At 39.0% G+C, this 15348-nt stretch overlaps 1 protein-coding gene across 1 annotated transcript; it reads left to right on the top strand.

The window, feature by feature from the left end:
- The first annotated feature begins 288 nt into the window (after positions 1–288).
- On the top strand, positions 289–3492 carry LOC149417119 (uncharacterized). Its single transcript, XM_089641216.1, has 2 exons — positions 289–524; positions 774–3492. Exons 1-2 carry the CDS (start codon positions 297–299, stop codon positions 2364–2366), a joined length of 1821 nt encoding a protein of 606 aa, XP_089497342.1. The 5' UTR covers positions 289–296; the 3' UTR covers positions 2367–3492.
- The last annotated feature ends 11856 nt before the right edge of the window (positions 3493–15348 follow it).

Here is a 15348-nt window from a genome sequence, read left to right as displayed (position 1 = left end):
CCTAGGCATAACTTTTGAATTTCTCTCAACTGAGTTGTCATGATTAAAGTGGAGTTGCAAGTTGCAACCTGTCATATTTATTTTTAATTTGAAAATTGGAGAAATTTCCAAAAGTTCAGTTCGATCGAGATTTCTGGTAAGGATTCGAGGGCCCCCAGAGCTTGAGGGCCCCGGGGCACTGCCCCGCGTAGCCCCTAGGTAGCTACGCCACTGATTATATGTATAGGTAAAAGTAAATAAACAAATGTGTTGTGACCTAACCTACCTTACATGACGTTAGCTGTCATTCATTCGCAATGGATGTAGATGTTAATAAACGGATTCCTAAGAGGTGGTGTTTTGTACCGTTGTGTACAAATACAACTGTATCTACTCCAGAGAAACACTTTGTACATGTGCCAGTTGATATCAAGAGAAGGAAAGTGTGGATTAAAGCAGCAAGAAGAGATGACAAGCCCATTCCGGGAAGCAACACGAAGTCAATCTATACTGCACAGCTATTTTGTTGCCAAGACCATTTTGATGTAAGTAGGCCTCTACTAATTTCTTATACCTATTTAAATGTAAGATAATGAAAACTACATTTGGTCTAGGACCTCGAGGCCTAGCCTAGGTTTGCCAAGGCTTACTTCACTTGAAAAGCTAAAATCACTTAACCTAAAATGTACAGAGTTTTGCTTTAGGTTTCATTACAAGCATTGGCTGGCCTAGGCTTTACCTATTATTCAATTCAAGTCACTAATTGTATGGCAATTCTTATTCGTTTGTTATAGATGGAAGAAGATATGGAGAGTTTTCTGCGGTTCAAAATGATGGGAGGACCTTTGAAATCGAAAAAACATGTGGTGCCCCACATATTTCACTGTCAACATAGTCGGTCTAATGTGAAACCTCAATTAAAAAGAAGTTTAATTGGAAAGTGGAATTCAGTTCGACTCATAAAAGATGCAATGGTTGCATCTATCCATGCGCCTACACCAACTGCACTTCCCGACAGCAATTCAACCGCGGATTCAACACGAACTATGCCTGTTGCATCTATCCATGCGCCTACACCAACTGCACTTCCCGACAGCAATTCAACTGTGGATGCAGAAACGTCGCTTCTTCTAGCTTATGGTGGTGTAGATCAACCAATAATGCAGACAAAAGTATTGACACGCGATGTTAGTGTACAGGCAAGACCAAATTTTCGTAATAAGGCGACGATGTGCACCGCTTCAAAGCTCTGTATTTCAACTAGTGTTAATACTTCGCCTATTAAGACCACAATGTGCGATGCAATTATGTCACCTATTAAAATGCCATACTGTAAGGCTAAAGAAATATTTTTGGACTCGACAAGCAGTGACTATAGCGAAGTTGAACTGTGTGTACCGTCAAACTCCAAACGACCTCGTTTAGACGTAGACACTGTATATACCGACACGTCAACTGGAGAAAAAAGCGATGAAGATTCCGACGACTCTGAAGATGAAGAGCGCGATAAATTCCAAAGGTTGCGGCAAACGAGGATTTTGTATAAAAAACACCCTGTTAGGTATTTAGGGGTGCCAAAAGAATCTGCACACATACTTGCGCTAATAGCTGACAATATTATGTATCAAGGGACTAGGCTGGAGGCAGAAGATGTTGTGGCTATTGTTTTGAGAAAAATAAGGTTAAACGAATCTTTTGGCATAATGGGGGATAATTTTGGCATTTCAACATCTCATGCGGCAAGACTTTTCTCGACATTTACACCTGCAATAGCTGCCTGTTTGGAAACATTTATTGTGTGGCCGGAGGCAGAATCGGTCCGTCTTCTGTTGCCTCAAGCCTTTCAGGCGCGATACAGCAATGTGCAATCAATAATAGATTGCTTTGAAATCGAAATCGAAAAACCATCTAAAGCAATTCACCAATCTCTAACTTGGTCGGAGTACAAGAAATGCAATACGCTCAAATATTTAGTTTCTAGTACGCCAGATGGGCTTGTAAATTTTGTTTCCCAGGGCTACGGAGGGCGCGTATCGGATATGGTACTTCTCTCAGATTCGGGGTACATGGACAAGCTCTCCGAGGGAATGGATGTGATGGCAGACCGGGGGTTTAAGCATGTGGCGAATGATTTCGAGAAAATAAATTGTAACTTGGTGAAGCCACCTAGTGTTTCTGCAAACATCCCACTCACTGAAGTGCAATGTAAAGAAACTAAACGCATTGCTAGCTTGCGTATTCATATTGAAAGACTTATTCGACGTATCCGTGAATTTAAATTACTATTACCGCATGCATGCATTGACATACATATGTTAGATAAGATAGATTATTGTGTTAATATAGCAGTAGGCCTTATCAATTTGCAGGGGCCTCTTATCAAGTAGGAGTAGATGTGATAGTATTTTACTAGCATCAATACTATTTACTGAATAAATGTACATAACAGAATCCAATATGCATAGTTTTTAAATACTTGGTTGATTATATTGTGAAAACAACAATGGTAATTTATATTGTACAGCATGGCTTCTCCCAACTTCTTAAAAGTACTTGAAAGAATTAATTGAGGTTTCACTGTACCCATTGGAAAAACTGGATAAAAATAAGCCACTAGGCCGTATTTGTTATCCAAGAATTAAATTATGTGATGGATGGAAGAATGAAAGTGGAATAGGTTACATGTATCTATCTGTTTCTTATTGCACAATAAATAATACAGGAAGCAAGCAGCATAAAATTGATTTTTGCATTTTTATTAAAAGCTTATCAAAGCAAAAAATAATTTCAACTTGACTCTCCTCCACAAAGAAACCTTGCATTTAGTAGTCATGACTCATGAAACATATTCAAGTAAAGCGATTCATAAAAATTATAGTTATTCGTAAAAGTAATTGAATTTGGCAATCAAATATTTCGCAACAAAAAATAATCGCAGCTTGCAATAGAACATACGAAAAGTAGTAAAGCAATACAAGAAAAATAAAATAAAGCCCAACTTGCAAGAAGTAAAGAAATTTATAACAAATGGGTCAAGCGATGCACAATAATCGCAGCTTGCAAAAAGTAAAAATTTACAGTATATTTATTACATTAGCTTGGGGAATATGGCATATTCCCAAAAATACATAGCATCTTTAATTAGTTGCTCAGTCAATACTTGATCAAAGCACACTTTAATGACATTTACTACATTGTTGGATTCAAAATCCGGATCTGCCACACAAAATAGCCCCTGCTTTTTGTTGGCCATCAACATTTGTAGTTGAATCTGTCCAAGGCATTTGGTTGTCAGCTCCCCGTTCACAACATAACTTTTGACAGTTTTGACACTTGATGGGCACTTGACCTCAACAACGTAATCCTCACAAATTGCATCTGGAGATGCTCCTAGAACTGGCCACTTGGCATTTAACACAAGGCCAACTTTCTTAAAAGATATACCAACTTCTTTCTCCACAGCTTTCAGCACTTGTCCTTCCAAATCACGTCCCCTTTTCATCGCACTTGAATCCGGTATTTTGGCACCCAAGATGGCTTCTGTTAGGGAGTTTGACATCTTGCTGCCTCGTGGATCTTTGATGCGGTGACCCTAGCGAAGCGTAGTTTGTGCCACACGGACGTTCCAGACTGCAAGATGGTGTCTTTTTCTGCACGATTGCACCTTGCGTCTGTCATGTAGTCACCGCAGTACGTGGCATCCTTGCCACCATCCTTCTTAAACCAAAAGGCCAATGTGTTCAAGGAAAGATAGTGGTGGACCTGGGCTTCCTGATGGTGCTTGAGCAGCGTACTCTCACTCTCGGCTTCCTCCTCGCGTTGCAGAACTTTCTTGAGGAAAGTGGCGGCACCATCTTCTTTCAAAGTAGTCCTGGTAGGCTTACTACGGCTGGTAGTCGCTTTCGACGGTACCAAATCCACTGCCTTCACAAACTTCAGAGTGGTTCCAACACCGGACAGTTTTGACTTCTTCCAGTAGCAGTCGACTGAAGTTGGTGCTGGTTCCTCGCTTCGACGATGTACCCACATCAGCAATGCCAATGCATGCTTGCATCCACCTGCTGCAGCCGGGCAGTCTTCACAGCTTGCATTTGTAACGGCTTCATCACCCTCGTTGAGCGTGACCATGACGGTGTAGCCCTTGGACCGCACCTTGTGTTCAGGAGTGACGCGAGCTTTGACAGTGCACTCTTTGCCGCTCCTGCGTATTTGGACGTATCCAACGGCGTCGTCACCGTAAGACTCCCTGCCAACTCTGTAAAAGTGAAACAATGTATTAATGTCATGTCCATAGTTTTGTTTCACATTATAGGTTATGTTATTCCAGTAAGGCTCACACGTTACACCCAGTTTCATTTACTGATATGAAATTCTTCGAGGTGCTGGCCTACTCGTACGGCACTGCATACAAATCTCTTGTAGGTAAAACCTATGACAATACTGACAATGAATGTTCTTAATTGACGTGTATTTCATGAAATACTAGTAACAATTTAGTGAAGACTAGTAAAAACCTTATTTCAATAGGATTATAGGCTACTAGGCTAGGCTAACCTGGAAAAAAACATTTGGTTTGTAACCCAGCTAGAGCCGAAAAATAACTATGTTAGACTCACCTAGCATTTTTCACTCCTTTTAGTTCTGCCCCCATGAACTTCTGGTTCGAATACGTGTAGGTCAACGCCATCATCATATCCACTAGAGGAAAATTTGCAGACGTAGCATTCTGAAATCCTCGCTCGGCCTTCGGCATCGCAAATCTAGCTAGCACGCTGCACGCACAACAATAATACGGGACAAATCGTCTCTACTAAAGCGAATAGGTTTGCAGGATCTACTCAGGCCGGTCAACCGTGACGTCATCGTTCGCCCTTGAACGCTTGACCAATCACCGGGCGTTCTTAGCTGCATTGAAATATTTCGTTCGCGCCTGTTTTTAAAGTCATTATAACTTTAATAAATGATTTTTGAAAATTATAAAAACTATGTATTCTTGTGTCTGAAGTGTTTCTACATATGAATAATTAATAATAAGTGATTTTTTGGTGTGAAGAGAATTCCCTAATATGGATATTATTATCATCTACCTGTGATTAATATCCACTTTAATTCCGTGATGTTTTAAAGATATTTTAAAGAAACTTGTATTATTTTGCTTGAACAGTTTGTGTCTTCGAAAATGCATTTTCTTTTAAACACATACGATGGTCCTCTTTGATTGTGTGATAATTTTCTGATATTTATGTAATTATTTATTTGCTTATTTGTATTGGAGTCTGTTCTTACTATACAACTACTACCTGTCCGACTTTTTTTTTATTTTTCACCTTTTGCACATGTATTGTGTAGATTATAAAATAGGATTTTTTTCAGTATAAAAAATCTGGGACTAACTACCATAAATGTATTCCTCACTGCCTAGAATGGACGGAAATAATTATACCGATTCATTGAACATTTTTAATAAAATATGCTTGTTGCTATTATTCTTGCTGTTATTGTTTTATTATTGTGCTGCTATTTTTATGGTTATTTTTATTTATAGTTGTATTACTTAATTTTGTTGTTCACATAATATTCTTCTTACATAACACTTAAAAATAATCTCGACCAAAATCTCAGTGATAAAGTCAGTGCGTGTTCGGAATTATATACACAGCGACACGACTTTATAACATTCTTCCAGATAAAATAAAAAAAATGTGATTCACAAAAAAATTTCAAAGGTAATGTAAAAATTAAAAAAATAAAAGGTTACGTATGTCAAAAGTAACGGTAAGGCCTTTACCGGTGCACTCACACAAATTTTAAGTAAGTGTATATTTCTATTCTCTACAATTATATTACTTACTGTTCATATATTATTTACTGCTGTTAATTCTATGTACTTATCTAATTTATAAACTTATACACCTATTATTACTATTATTATAATTTCGTCTGTGGTCAGCTGCCACAGTAGCAAGTGTACAATTTCCGTATCTCCTACAATAATACATGTATCTGCTAATTTAAATGAACTAAACAAAAGGGTGATTCCCCGTTTTGATTCAAATATATTCACGCACAAAAGAAAAAAAGCATTTCTCTTTTACTGGCCTTCAGTGAGTGATATTGTCAGTGCCTAACGTGTACATGCGCATATACCAATACTATTAAAGAATAGCCCTTGTATGTCTGTGTCTGCTAATGGAATGAACTAAACGAAAGGGACATTTCACCGACTTCGTGCAAATATTCAAGCATTGAACTTAATTTCTTTTTTATTTAATCTCATACATATTATCTAACTTTTTTTGATCGCTTACAACGTCAGCCGTACTAAAAGCCAGGTACTCCCTCTCCGCTCCGTTAGAGAGGGACACAGAACAATAATTATTTTTGCGGGAGTCGAAATTTTGTCCGCAAAAACAACGCTCTTAAGTATTTGACAGCGGGTGGGATGTGTTCAGGAGAGGGAATTGTTCAACAAATCCTCCTCCATTATTCACAAAATTACTAACAATAACAACAACAAGAAAGTGACAGAAGAAAGAATGTTTATAAATATCTGGAAATCAGTGGCGAAAAGTAACTCTTGGAAGATCAGGGGCAATCTGGGTTTTTGATTACTTTGTATAAATTCTGTTCAAATTATGAAACCTGATTGCAAGTTGTGTACGATAATAGAAATATTTGGATGATTTGTACAGCACCTTTTTTGTGAAAGATCACCTCAAGGGCACTAATTAAAAAAAGGGTATTTATATTTCAATATAATTTATTAAAATACATTGTTTAACATAAATAAATTGTACATATGTAGTTATTTTAGCCGGTAACATACAATATGGAATTACAGTCTATAAACAATTGAATAACCCAATCATTGACATTTATTTATTTATAATCAATTGAATTTAGTTTCAAGCAAGTACGCAAACAAATTTGTGAACATTAGTACTTCAGACAAGTTGAGTCCAGTGTTTCTCATGAATTCTCTGTTTCTGATGAATTTTACATACGTATTGTGGGCACTATTCTCTGGTAACAATTCAAACAGACTCCGTTATGCCTTTGGAGTTTATGCCAGCGATTCCTAACCCGGGGTAATTCTACCACGAGGGGCACAAGCTCGGTAGCTCAGGGATACGCAAAAGATGATTTCATAATGGCGGAATTTAAATAAAAGTTCTTCTAGCTCAATTATAAGTATATAGACTAGCTTTTCTCTGAAGCTCTACATAGTTTGTGTGATTAGACATAAATAATATCTGATATTATACACACTGGGATGGTTAGTGTGTGGGAGTTCCAGCAATGTGTGTATCACTCTAATAAAGTATAATTTATATAAAAGCCTGCTGTATCTCACGCAGGCAACACTCACAACTCTGAATATGAGTTGATGCGGAACCTGTCCCCCGGCAGGCGCCAAGTATGCATTCTTGAGCTCTAACATTCTTTTTAACTTAGAAGATGATTGTTATACAGTTGCAGCTATTCGTACACAAAATGCCAAGTGCTAAATATTTAAAATGAAACCCTTCACTTGGTATTATGTAAACACAAAATACACCAGGATCACATCGCAATGCTTGAAGACAGAACTCAAATCAATATTTATGAACCATCTACCAGGAGTATAAGAAGCTTTAAGAGGCAAAGCAATATGAAAAATATATACCTGTATCATACGTATCCAGAATATCCAGCATTTTTCAGTGAAATTCATTCATATTCTTACGTAAAAACTGTAAAAACACTCAAACCCTGAAACCCCGCTTGATACCGTGTCGCCGACACAATTAAAAATCTTTACATTGTGGAGTAATACCCAGACAGAGGTTACTCCTCACTGACACAGCGAAGTCTGGACAGCCGCCTTTCACTCCTGCTGGCCCGGACGGCACTGGCACTGTGGAGTCATACCCGGACAGAGGTTACTCCTCACTGACACAGCAAAGTCTGGACAGCACCTCTCATTCCTCTACCTCCACCTTGACAAGACAACACGACCTGCGAAAATATCAGAAGAGGATACGTCTGACCAAGTAGCTGAGTACAGGCGAGACTGTACGGGGTGAGTGTATCATACGTATCCAGAATATCCAGCATTTTTCAATGAAATTCATATTTACGTAAAAACTGTAAAAACACTCAAACCCCGAAACCGCTTGATACCGTGTCGCCGACACAATTAAAAATCTTTACATCACAATTACTCTATCAAATGATATGCTATATGTGATTAATCAAGAGAATTGATATAGCAACAGATCCTGCTGAAACACATCTGAAAATTAACATCCACCACCTCACTCGGAGCCACCAGTCAACGAAATGACCACCGCTAAGGAACCGACTCAGTATTTACGTTGATCCCCCTCCACTACTCACCAGTGGGAATTCCAAGATGGCCGACGCCTCCATCCAATCACAGCACAGCATAGCGCATTGCATTTTAATCAAATAATGATTACAAATTCAAAAGTGACTATTTGTGATATCATCGGACTCAATTTACGTCTTTTGATTTATTTATTTTCCAGAGTACCTAAACCTAAGTTTACTTGCTCTAACATATTTAAAAAAGGATTATCTAATGATGCTTTACTTGATTATTAATGTATTCGGGGTATTTTACTAGAAAACTTAAAAACTATGTCACGTCTGATCTCATCCTGATGAGCGTCTGATGAGCGTCTGATGAGCATGGACCCTTGTCAATCACCAGGGCTATTATGGGGCTAAGGCAAGAAGACATAATGTGTAAAAGCATTGAAGAACCTTGATCATGTTGTCACGTCTGAAGGTGTTTTGAGAGTCCGCCAGCGGTGAGCAGGTTGCGCCGGGTAGAGATTCGTCTGATGGAGTGCGCGAGGCCATCCTCAATTAAACAACATCCATTGAACGTTTAACGGAACAATGATGATTCATCTTTGTGTCACCTCGACAGCATGCTTGGTAATCCAGTGTAGTCTCCAAGGAATTACGCTTCACAAATAAAACCATTTTTTAATCCAAATAACCGATTGTATATTTTCATCTCTTCAAGCCACAACACTCGAACAAGCACAGGCCGATCTCACACAGGAGTCGAAACGTTGGTTATGTGTTTTGTGAATTTAAACGGAAAGTCTCCAAAGGATAAGTTCAAAGTATCCGCGCGATCTTTTTCTCAAAATTTCAATCTCCATTTTTTCTCGCCTAACGCCACGCGCACCGCGGAATCGTCCTCCCGCGTATTGTTCCCAATCTACCTACCCGCGTAATTTTTGCTCGCCCCTCAAACCGATCGCAGGGCAGCCACCCGAAAAACTCTCAACAAAACAATAATCAGGCACTACCGTGGCAATCCAAACTTGCACAATTCTTTGACGTTACAACTATACTGCGGCTGTATGCAGGAATATTCTATACGATTTTTTAAAATTAATTTCTACGTAAGATTGATTTTGGCTTATTATATTTATGGTGTTCATTCTCGCTGTATTTAGCGAAAGAGTTTATTGTGGGATTTGAGTGACTATCTAGGCCAGCGTAAAACCTAGTAGCCTGTGCAAAAATAAAATCTTTAATCAACTGGACGTTGGAGTCATTGTGGAGAGTAGAGATTCTACTCCACATGGGTGCATTTAAGGCGAGTCTAATGCATTTATTTTGAAAGACTTGAAGTTTATTGATATGAACGTTTGCTGCATAACCCCAGATTGGGCAAGCGTAAGAGAAACATGATCTGATGGTTGACTTGTAAAGCAATAATTTGTTGTCTGCTGATAGACGACTATTTCTCCACACATCATGGGATAGAGGGCTGATAGATAACGATTTGCAGCTTTTGTTTTTTTTTCTATGTGTTTTTTCCAAGTTAATTTGTAATCTAGAGTGACACCGAGGTATTTTAATGATGATTCCCATGGTACGTTTTCCCCAAACAGTTTAATGAAAGGGGGCCTTTTAGGCCGTGTTTTGTGGAACACGGTCGCGACACTTTTGGTCGGATTAATTGAGATTCTCCACTTTTTACACCACTTTTCTGTTAGAGCGGCTTGTTTCTGAACGCGGCTTGTAGCAGTGGCCACGACAGTTGAGCTAGATATTATGTTGGTGTCATCAGCGAATTGAGTAATTATGATATTATGATCTATTGGCTTTGGAATGTCGCATGAATAAATGTTATATAATGACGGCGAGAGTTGACTGCCTTGCGGGACCCCAGCTAACAGGGGGCGTGTAGTGGAGAATATGTTATTTATTTTTACTTTGAATGAGCGATTTCTCAGGAAACTATTTGAGTTGAATGATTCTAAGTGGGTACCCTAGTTGGTACATTTTATATATTAGGCCATTGTGCCAGACTTTGTCGAACGCTTTACTGACGTCTAGAGAGAGTATTACTGTTTTTTTAGTGTTAAAGCCCTCCGTGATGTGTTCCACGACACAGAGGAGTTGATGAGAGGTTGAATGACCTGCTCGAAAACCATGTTGAAAGTCTGGCAAGAATTTACATTTATTTGTGAATTCATTTAATCTTACAAGAATTACTTTTTCCAGGACTTTTCCCAAGCAAGGAAGGAGACTTATCGGCCTATGGTTCTCCGTTAATAATGGATCCTTGCTAAAATGGTGGGGACATTTTCTTCTAATAGACTGTCCAGTTCGGACGGGATCAGTGGACGTTTTGGTGTTGAATAAACGGAGATGAGTTTAAGTGGTCCTGAGGATGTATTTACACTACCGAGGTGGATTCTATGTTAATGCTAGAGAATGAATGTGCTAGACGGTAGTCAATATTTTTTTTTACTAAAATAGCCGTGCCGCCGCCTCTATTGGTTAATCTGTCATCACGGTATGTGATATAGTTGGGTAATTGAAATTTCTTAGATGGTTTGAGCCATGTTTCATTAATGAAGAATACGTCGATGTTGTATTCTTTAAGAGATTCAATTATTTCACCTTTGTGGGTGATGACAGAGCCATTGGCGTTCCAATAGGCTGTTTGTAGATTGACTGTTTTATTTTGGTGTCTAGACATTACGATTTCTTAAAGTGGCTTGAATTTTAAACATTTCGTCAGTGGCGTGTTTAATAGTGGCTTGAAGAGCTTCTAGCTGTTCTTTGAGGGCTTTAATGTGTATCGGGTTCAACGGGGACGAGGGTAGTTGGGACTCTTGGGTGGGGGCTGGACCCCTGTCTAGTCTGTACTGCTGAGTTGTTGAAAGATGCCTATGGGCTTTAGACTGGTTAATAGGACCCCAATTCGATTGATGGTGAGATCTTTGGTTATAAAAATGAGGCTGAGGCCAGTTACGGGGATTTGGATTGGGAGAGTTTCGTGGGAGTTGGGATGCGGGTTTTCGGGCAGTAGGGGTAGGGTTTGAGGTAGGGGGAGTTATGGTGGAGGGGGAAATTGGGACAGATGGGGTTGGAAGGGTGGGGAAATCCACTAGGGAGGCTGCGGTAGGAGCAGTTACGGGTGCGGGAATATTCTGTCTGGGGGGGTTTGGATGTGATATTACGTTTTCCGTTTGTCTATTATTATTGTTTCGATTCCTATGGTTATTCATTTGGTTGGTGTTACGGTTCCTGTTGTAGTTAGGGTTAGAGTTTTGGGGCCTTGCAGGGCACCCACCATAGTTGGCCGTATGGGCCCCTTGGCATAGAGCGCATTTAGCCGGGGTATCCTTCGGTTTCGGGCAGTTAGATGATCTGTGTGGATCGCCGCACTTGACGCAGCGCTCGCTACCATGGCAGCAATTCGCTGAATGGCCGTGCATTTGATAGCGGTAGCACTGTCCAATGCGGGCCTTATTCCTTAGTCGGAAGATGGATGTAAGGTTATTAAAATTGCCCTTGGCGGTTTCGTTTTTTGTTAGTGTTACTAACACTAACGGTATGGGCATTTTAGTGTGGGCCGCCTTCATAGGGTGTACTGAGATTACCGGATATGTTCTTGCAAGCTCTTCTTTTACTTCCTCGGGAGAAATGTCTTCGGGGATACCCCTTAGAACAACCCGTAACGGTTTCTCCTCCGGAAGCCTGAAGGAGTGGAATTCATTTTTATTAACAATTAGGTGCCTGGTAACCGCATTATGCTCGCGCGGCGTTTTTGTTATAATATGCAGGCAGTTGCCCATGTTTTTAGCGAAGAAATCGATCCCTTTGTCTTCCAAGGTGCGGAAGAGCGCCCTAGTCTCAGACTTTTTGTGTAGGACTATTGGCGGGATCCTGGTGAATTTAGCAGGCGCTTTAGTATGCACCAAGGTTACTGGAGCTGGGGAGTTTGATCGGAGTGGCGAAAATCTATTGCTCGTTGATGTTGATTCTATCGATGAGGGAGATCTAGATAGGCGGTTAACATTTTTTTGGGTACCAGGAAGGCCCTTGGAGAGTTTGTCGGGGTTACGGACCCGTTACAGTTGGCACGTGAGCGCTTACGCCTGGGAATTGAATGAAAAGGTGCTTCCGATTCGTCGGATGAAGATGGCCAGTCTTCCATGATCACCAGGTTCTCTCTAAGAGGAGCACTGCCTGGGATGGGTGATGCTGTGTGCCTAGGTGAGGCTGAGGGGGAATCTATCGAAGAACGTACTTGAGAAGGCACGGTACTTTCTTCTAAGTATTGCTTCATGACTAATTTTGAAAGGTGATCTTTCTCATCAAGAGAAAGTTCACGGTGCTTTCGTGCTTCCAGGAAGTCGACTATGTTGTCTTCGAGGACACCAGCCACGCGCTGGGAGTACAGGGTTGACACGGTAGACATATTTGAATTTGTTAAGGTAATGGCTTTGTTAAATAGAATTTACAAAAGAGAAAGTGGTTTAAGATATGAAGGTAAGTTGCTAATGCTATTATTAATTGCTTTGCGACCGAGCTGGGCGAATTCTAAGAATTTGGTATTTCGAGAGAAGTTGCTAATTACTTTTTAATGGCTTTAGTGTTGAGCGAGTCAAGTTTTTGAGAATTTATTATATTCGAAGGGGTTACCGGCTGTTGCTGGGCTTTTAAGGCTGACTAATTATAATAATGGGTTTTTTGTACACCCGGCGAGCGGAGTAATTGATAAGTATGAGTCACATGGAAAAACGCGGCAGATGACCGTAAAACTATTGGTAAATGTTGTATTTTGAAAATAAAAAGCAGGATTTTATCGAATAACGGGTGAAAAACTCTGTATCAACTATGAGCGTAAGAATTAATTAAACGAAAGAATCACTGAGCGGATATAAAAACAATGTAAGACTTACAGGACCGTAGAAGATCGACGTGTAGCACTTTATACACTTAAAACTTCACCACAGACACACACTAATCACCGAGTATTCACGAAAACACACTACTTGACTGCTGGACCACGACGTGGAAATCCTCCCTGAGACAAAAACACTCGTAGTTCGGTCCGGCGATGTGATAAAAGTTTTTTTTGTGCGAGATTTGTAAGCAATTATAGCAAAATAAATGCGCGAACGCAATTACAGAGCGAGAACTGAACAAGTAACTGTTTAGGCAAGCGTGAGTGTTAATAAACTGTACGGAGGACAGGAGATGTTATCACTACCGATGGCAGAAGCAGAATGGAGTTTTTTTTTACTCAATTTACGGGAAAGTGGTCGTAAATATAACCACGAAACAAATATCAACATCAAGAAATGATTACATGCTAACATAATTAACATGAAAAATCACACCTAAATATATTTATTGCTCTTTGGGAAATGTTCAAACCAAAGATGTCTAACTTCAAACCCAATATGAAAATTTGTATATTTTATTATAAAATAAATAAACAAGACTTGAGGTGATGGTTTAGGTAAATTGAACTGACTTGATTAAAGGTATCACACCACAATATTGCATTCCTCTCAGCAAGCCAACCGCTGAGAGGAAAAATACCTAACCAATTTACTCCTCACTAAAGAGGGGAACCTCCTCTGGGAGGGCCCGATTTGAATTTGTTCTATAAATAGAGAACCGAATTCTATGAAAAGTCAGTTCAACAATTACCTCTGAAAGGGAATCCTCTCTACTGAAGAACCATCACCAAGTCTCCAAGAAATATTACATAAGTGGTTTTACTTAGTACTAAATTCAGTTTTGCCAGTAATAAATGCTTTTCTTCAGCTGAGATTTGGAAATAAATTCCTTTCTGAACTTGGGTTCAAACTTCACTCCAAACTTTCGCCACACTCGCCGAGACTGAAACGTTGACAAGTGTACCCAGCCTCCTATGCATATACAGTAATTGTGCGGACAGTTAATTGTCTTGTACAATACCTGTTGTAGATCTTACTCACGCAGCACTCACCACTAAATAAGTCAGTTTTATATACTCAACATGTATCCAGTTTGCCCCCTGGCAATGGTTTGATGTTGTCCTTAAAGCCTTCAGTTTTTATTAATTCAAAGTTACGACAACCATAGAAAAGCAACTACATAAAAAAACACACTACAGTAAAACCTCTTTAATTAGAAATCCACGGGACATCAAAAATCAAATTTCAAATTCCCACAAAAAAAAAAGATGCCGAAAATCAAATTCGGGTACAATCTTAGGAGTAAATTCATATTAATATGTATTATTCCCGTGCAAATCGAAATTTTGCGGCCAATTACTGCCACGGTCGGCCCTTCAAGTTCAGTTATTCAGAGTAAATTCGTAAAAATACCACACAATTTCGCGTGAATCAAATTTTCTCATCCGATTTACCGTCACGGTTGGCTCTTTAATCGAATATTCAAAATAAATTCGTAAAAATACAATATATTTACGCGTAAATCGAATTTTCTCGGCCCTTTAAACTCGAATATTCAATTTTTTTTGTTTTTAATGAGTTTTTATTATTCACAATGTACATTTGTTCGACACATCGACACGGACGTGTCCAAACCGGTCGCTAATTTTATAAAAAAATTTATATGTAACAAATGTACATTGTGAATAATAAAAACTCATTAAAAACAAAAAATGTCTAGAAATTGTTACATAGTGAATTCCAAAGAAATACAAAAAATCGAATATTCAAAATAAATTGGAATAAATACTACATTCCAGTGTAAATTGATGCAGATTTACAAAATAATAATACCAATTAAAAGGATGTATAACCAGGTAAAAATACATTTACAGTTACGGCTGTCTTTTAGATTCAGATTTACGAAATTTTGTGATTTATTTTCGCAAAAATCGAATTTTTTCGAATTACATGAACAATATTTTTTGGGGAAAATTTCGAATTATCGGGGTTCGAATTAACGGGGTTTTACTGTATCATGGTTTAAATATGGGGGGTAAACTTTAGAAAATTGTCAAAAAGGTTGGGAACTGCTGGCCTATGCTATTATTTTGTTGTGGGATTTTTAAAGGTAAATCATTAACATAAGAAAAAT

This window comes from Hesperophylax consimilis, chromosome 16 (assembly GCF_061612785.1).
Source record: "Hesperophylax consimilis isolate HC1 chromosome 16, BYU_Hcon_1.0, whole genome shotgun sequence".
Taxonomy (NCBI): domain Eukaryota; kingdom Metazoa; phylum Arthropoda; class Insecta; order Trichoptera; family Limnephilidae; genus Hesperophylax; species Hesperophylax consimilis.
Note: the sequence above shows the minus strand (reverse complement) of the source record. Positions and strands in the feature narration are given on the sequence as shown.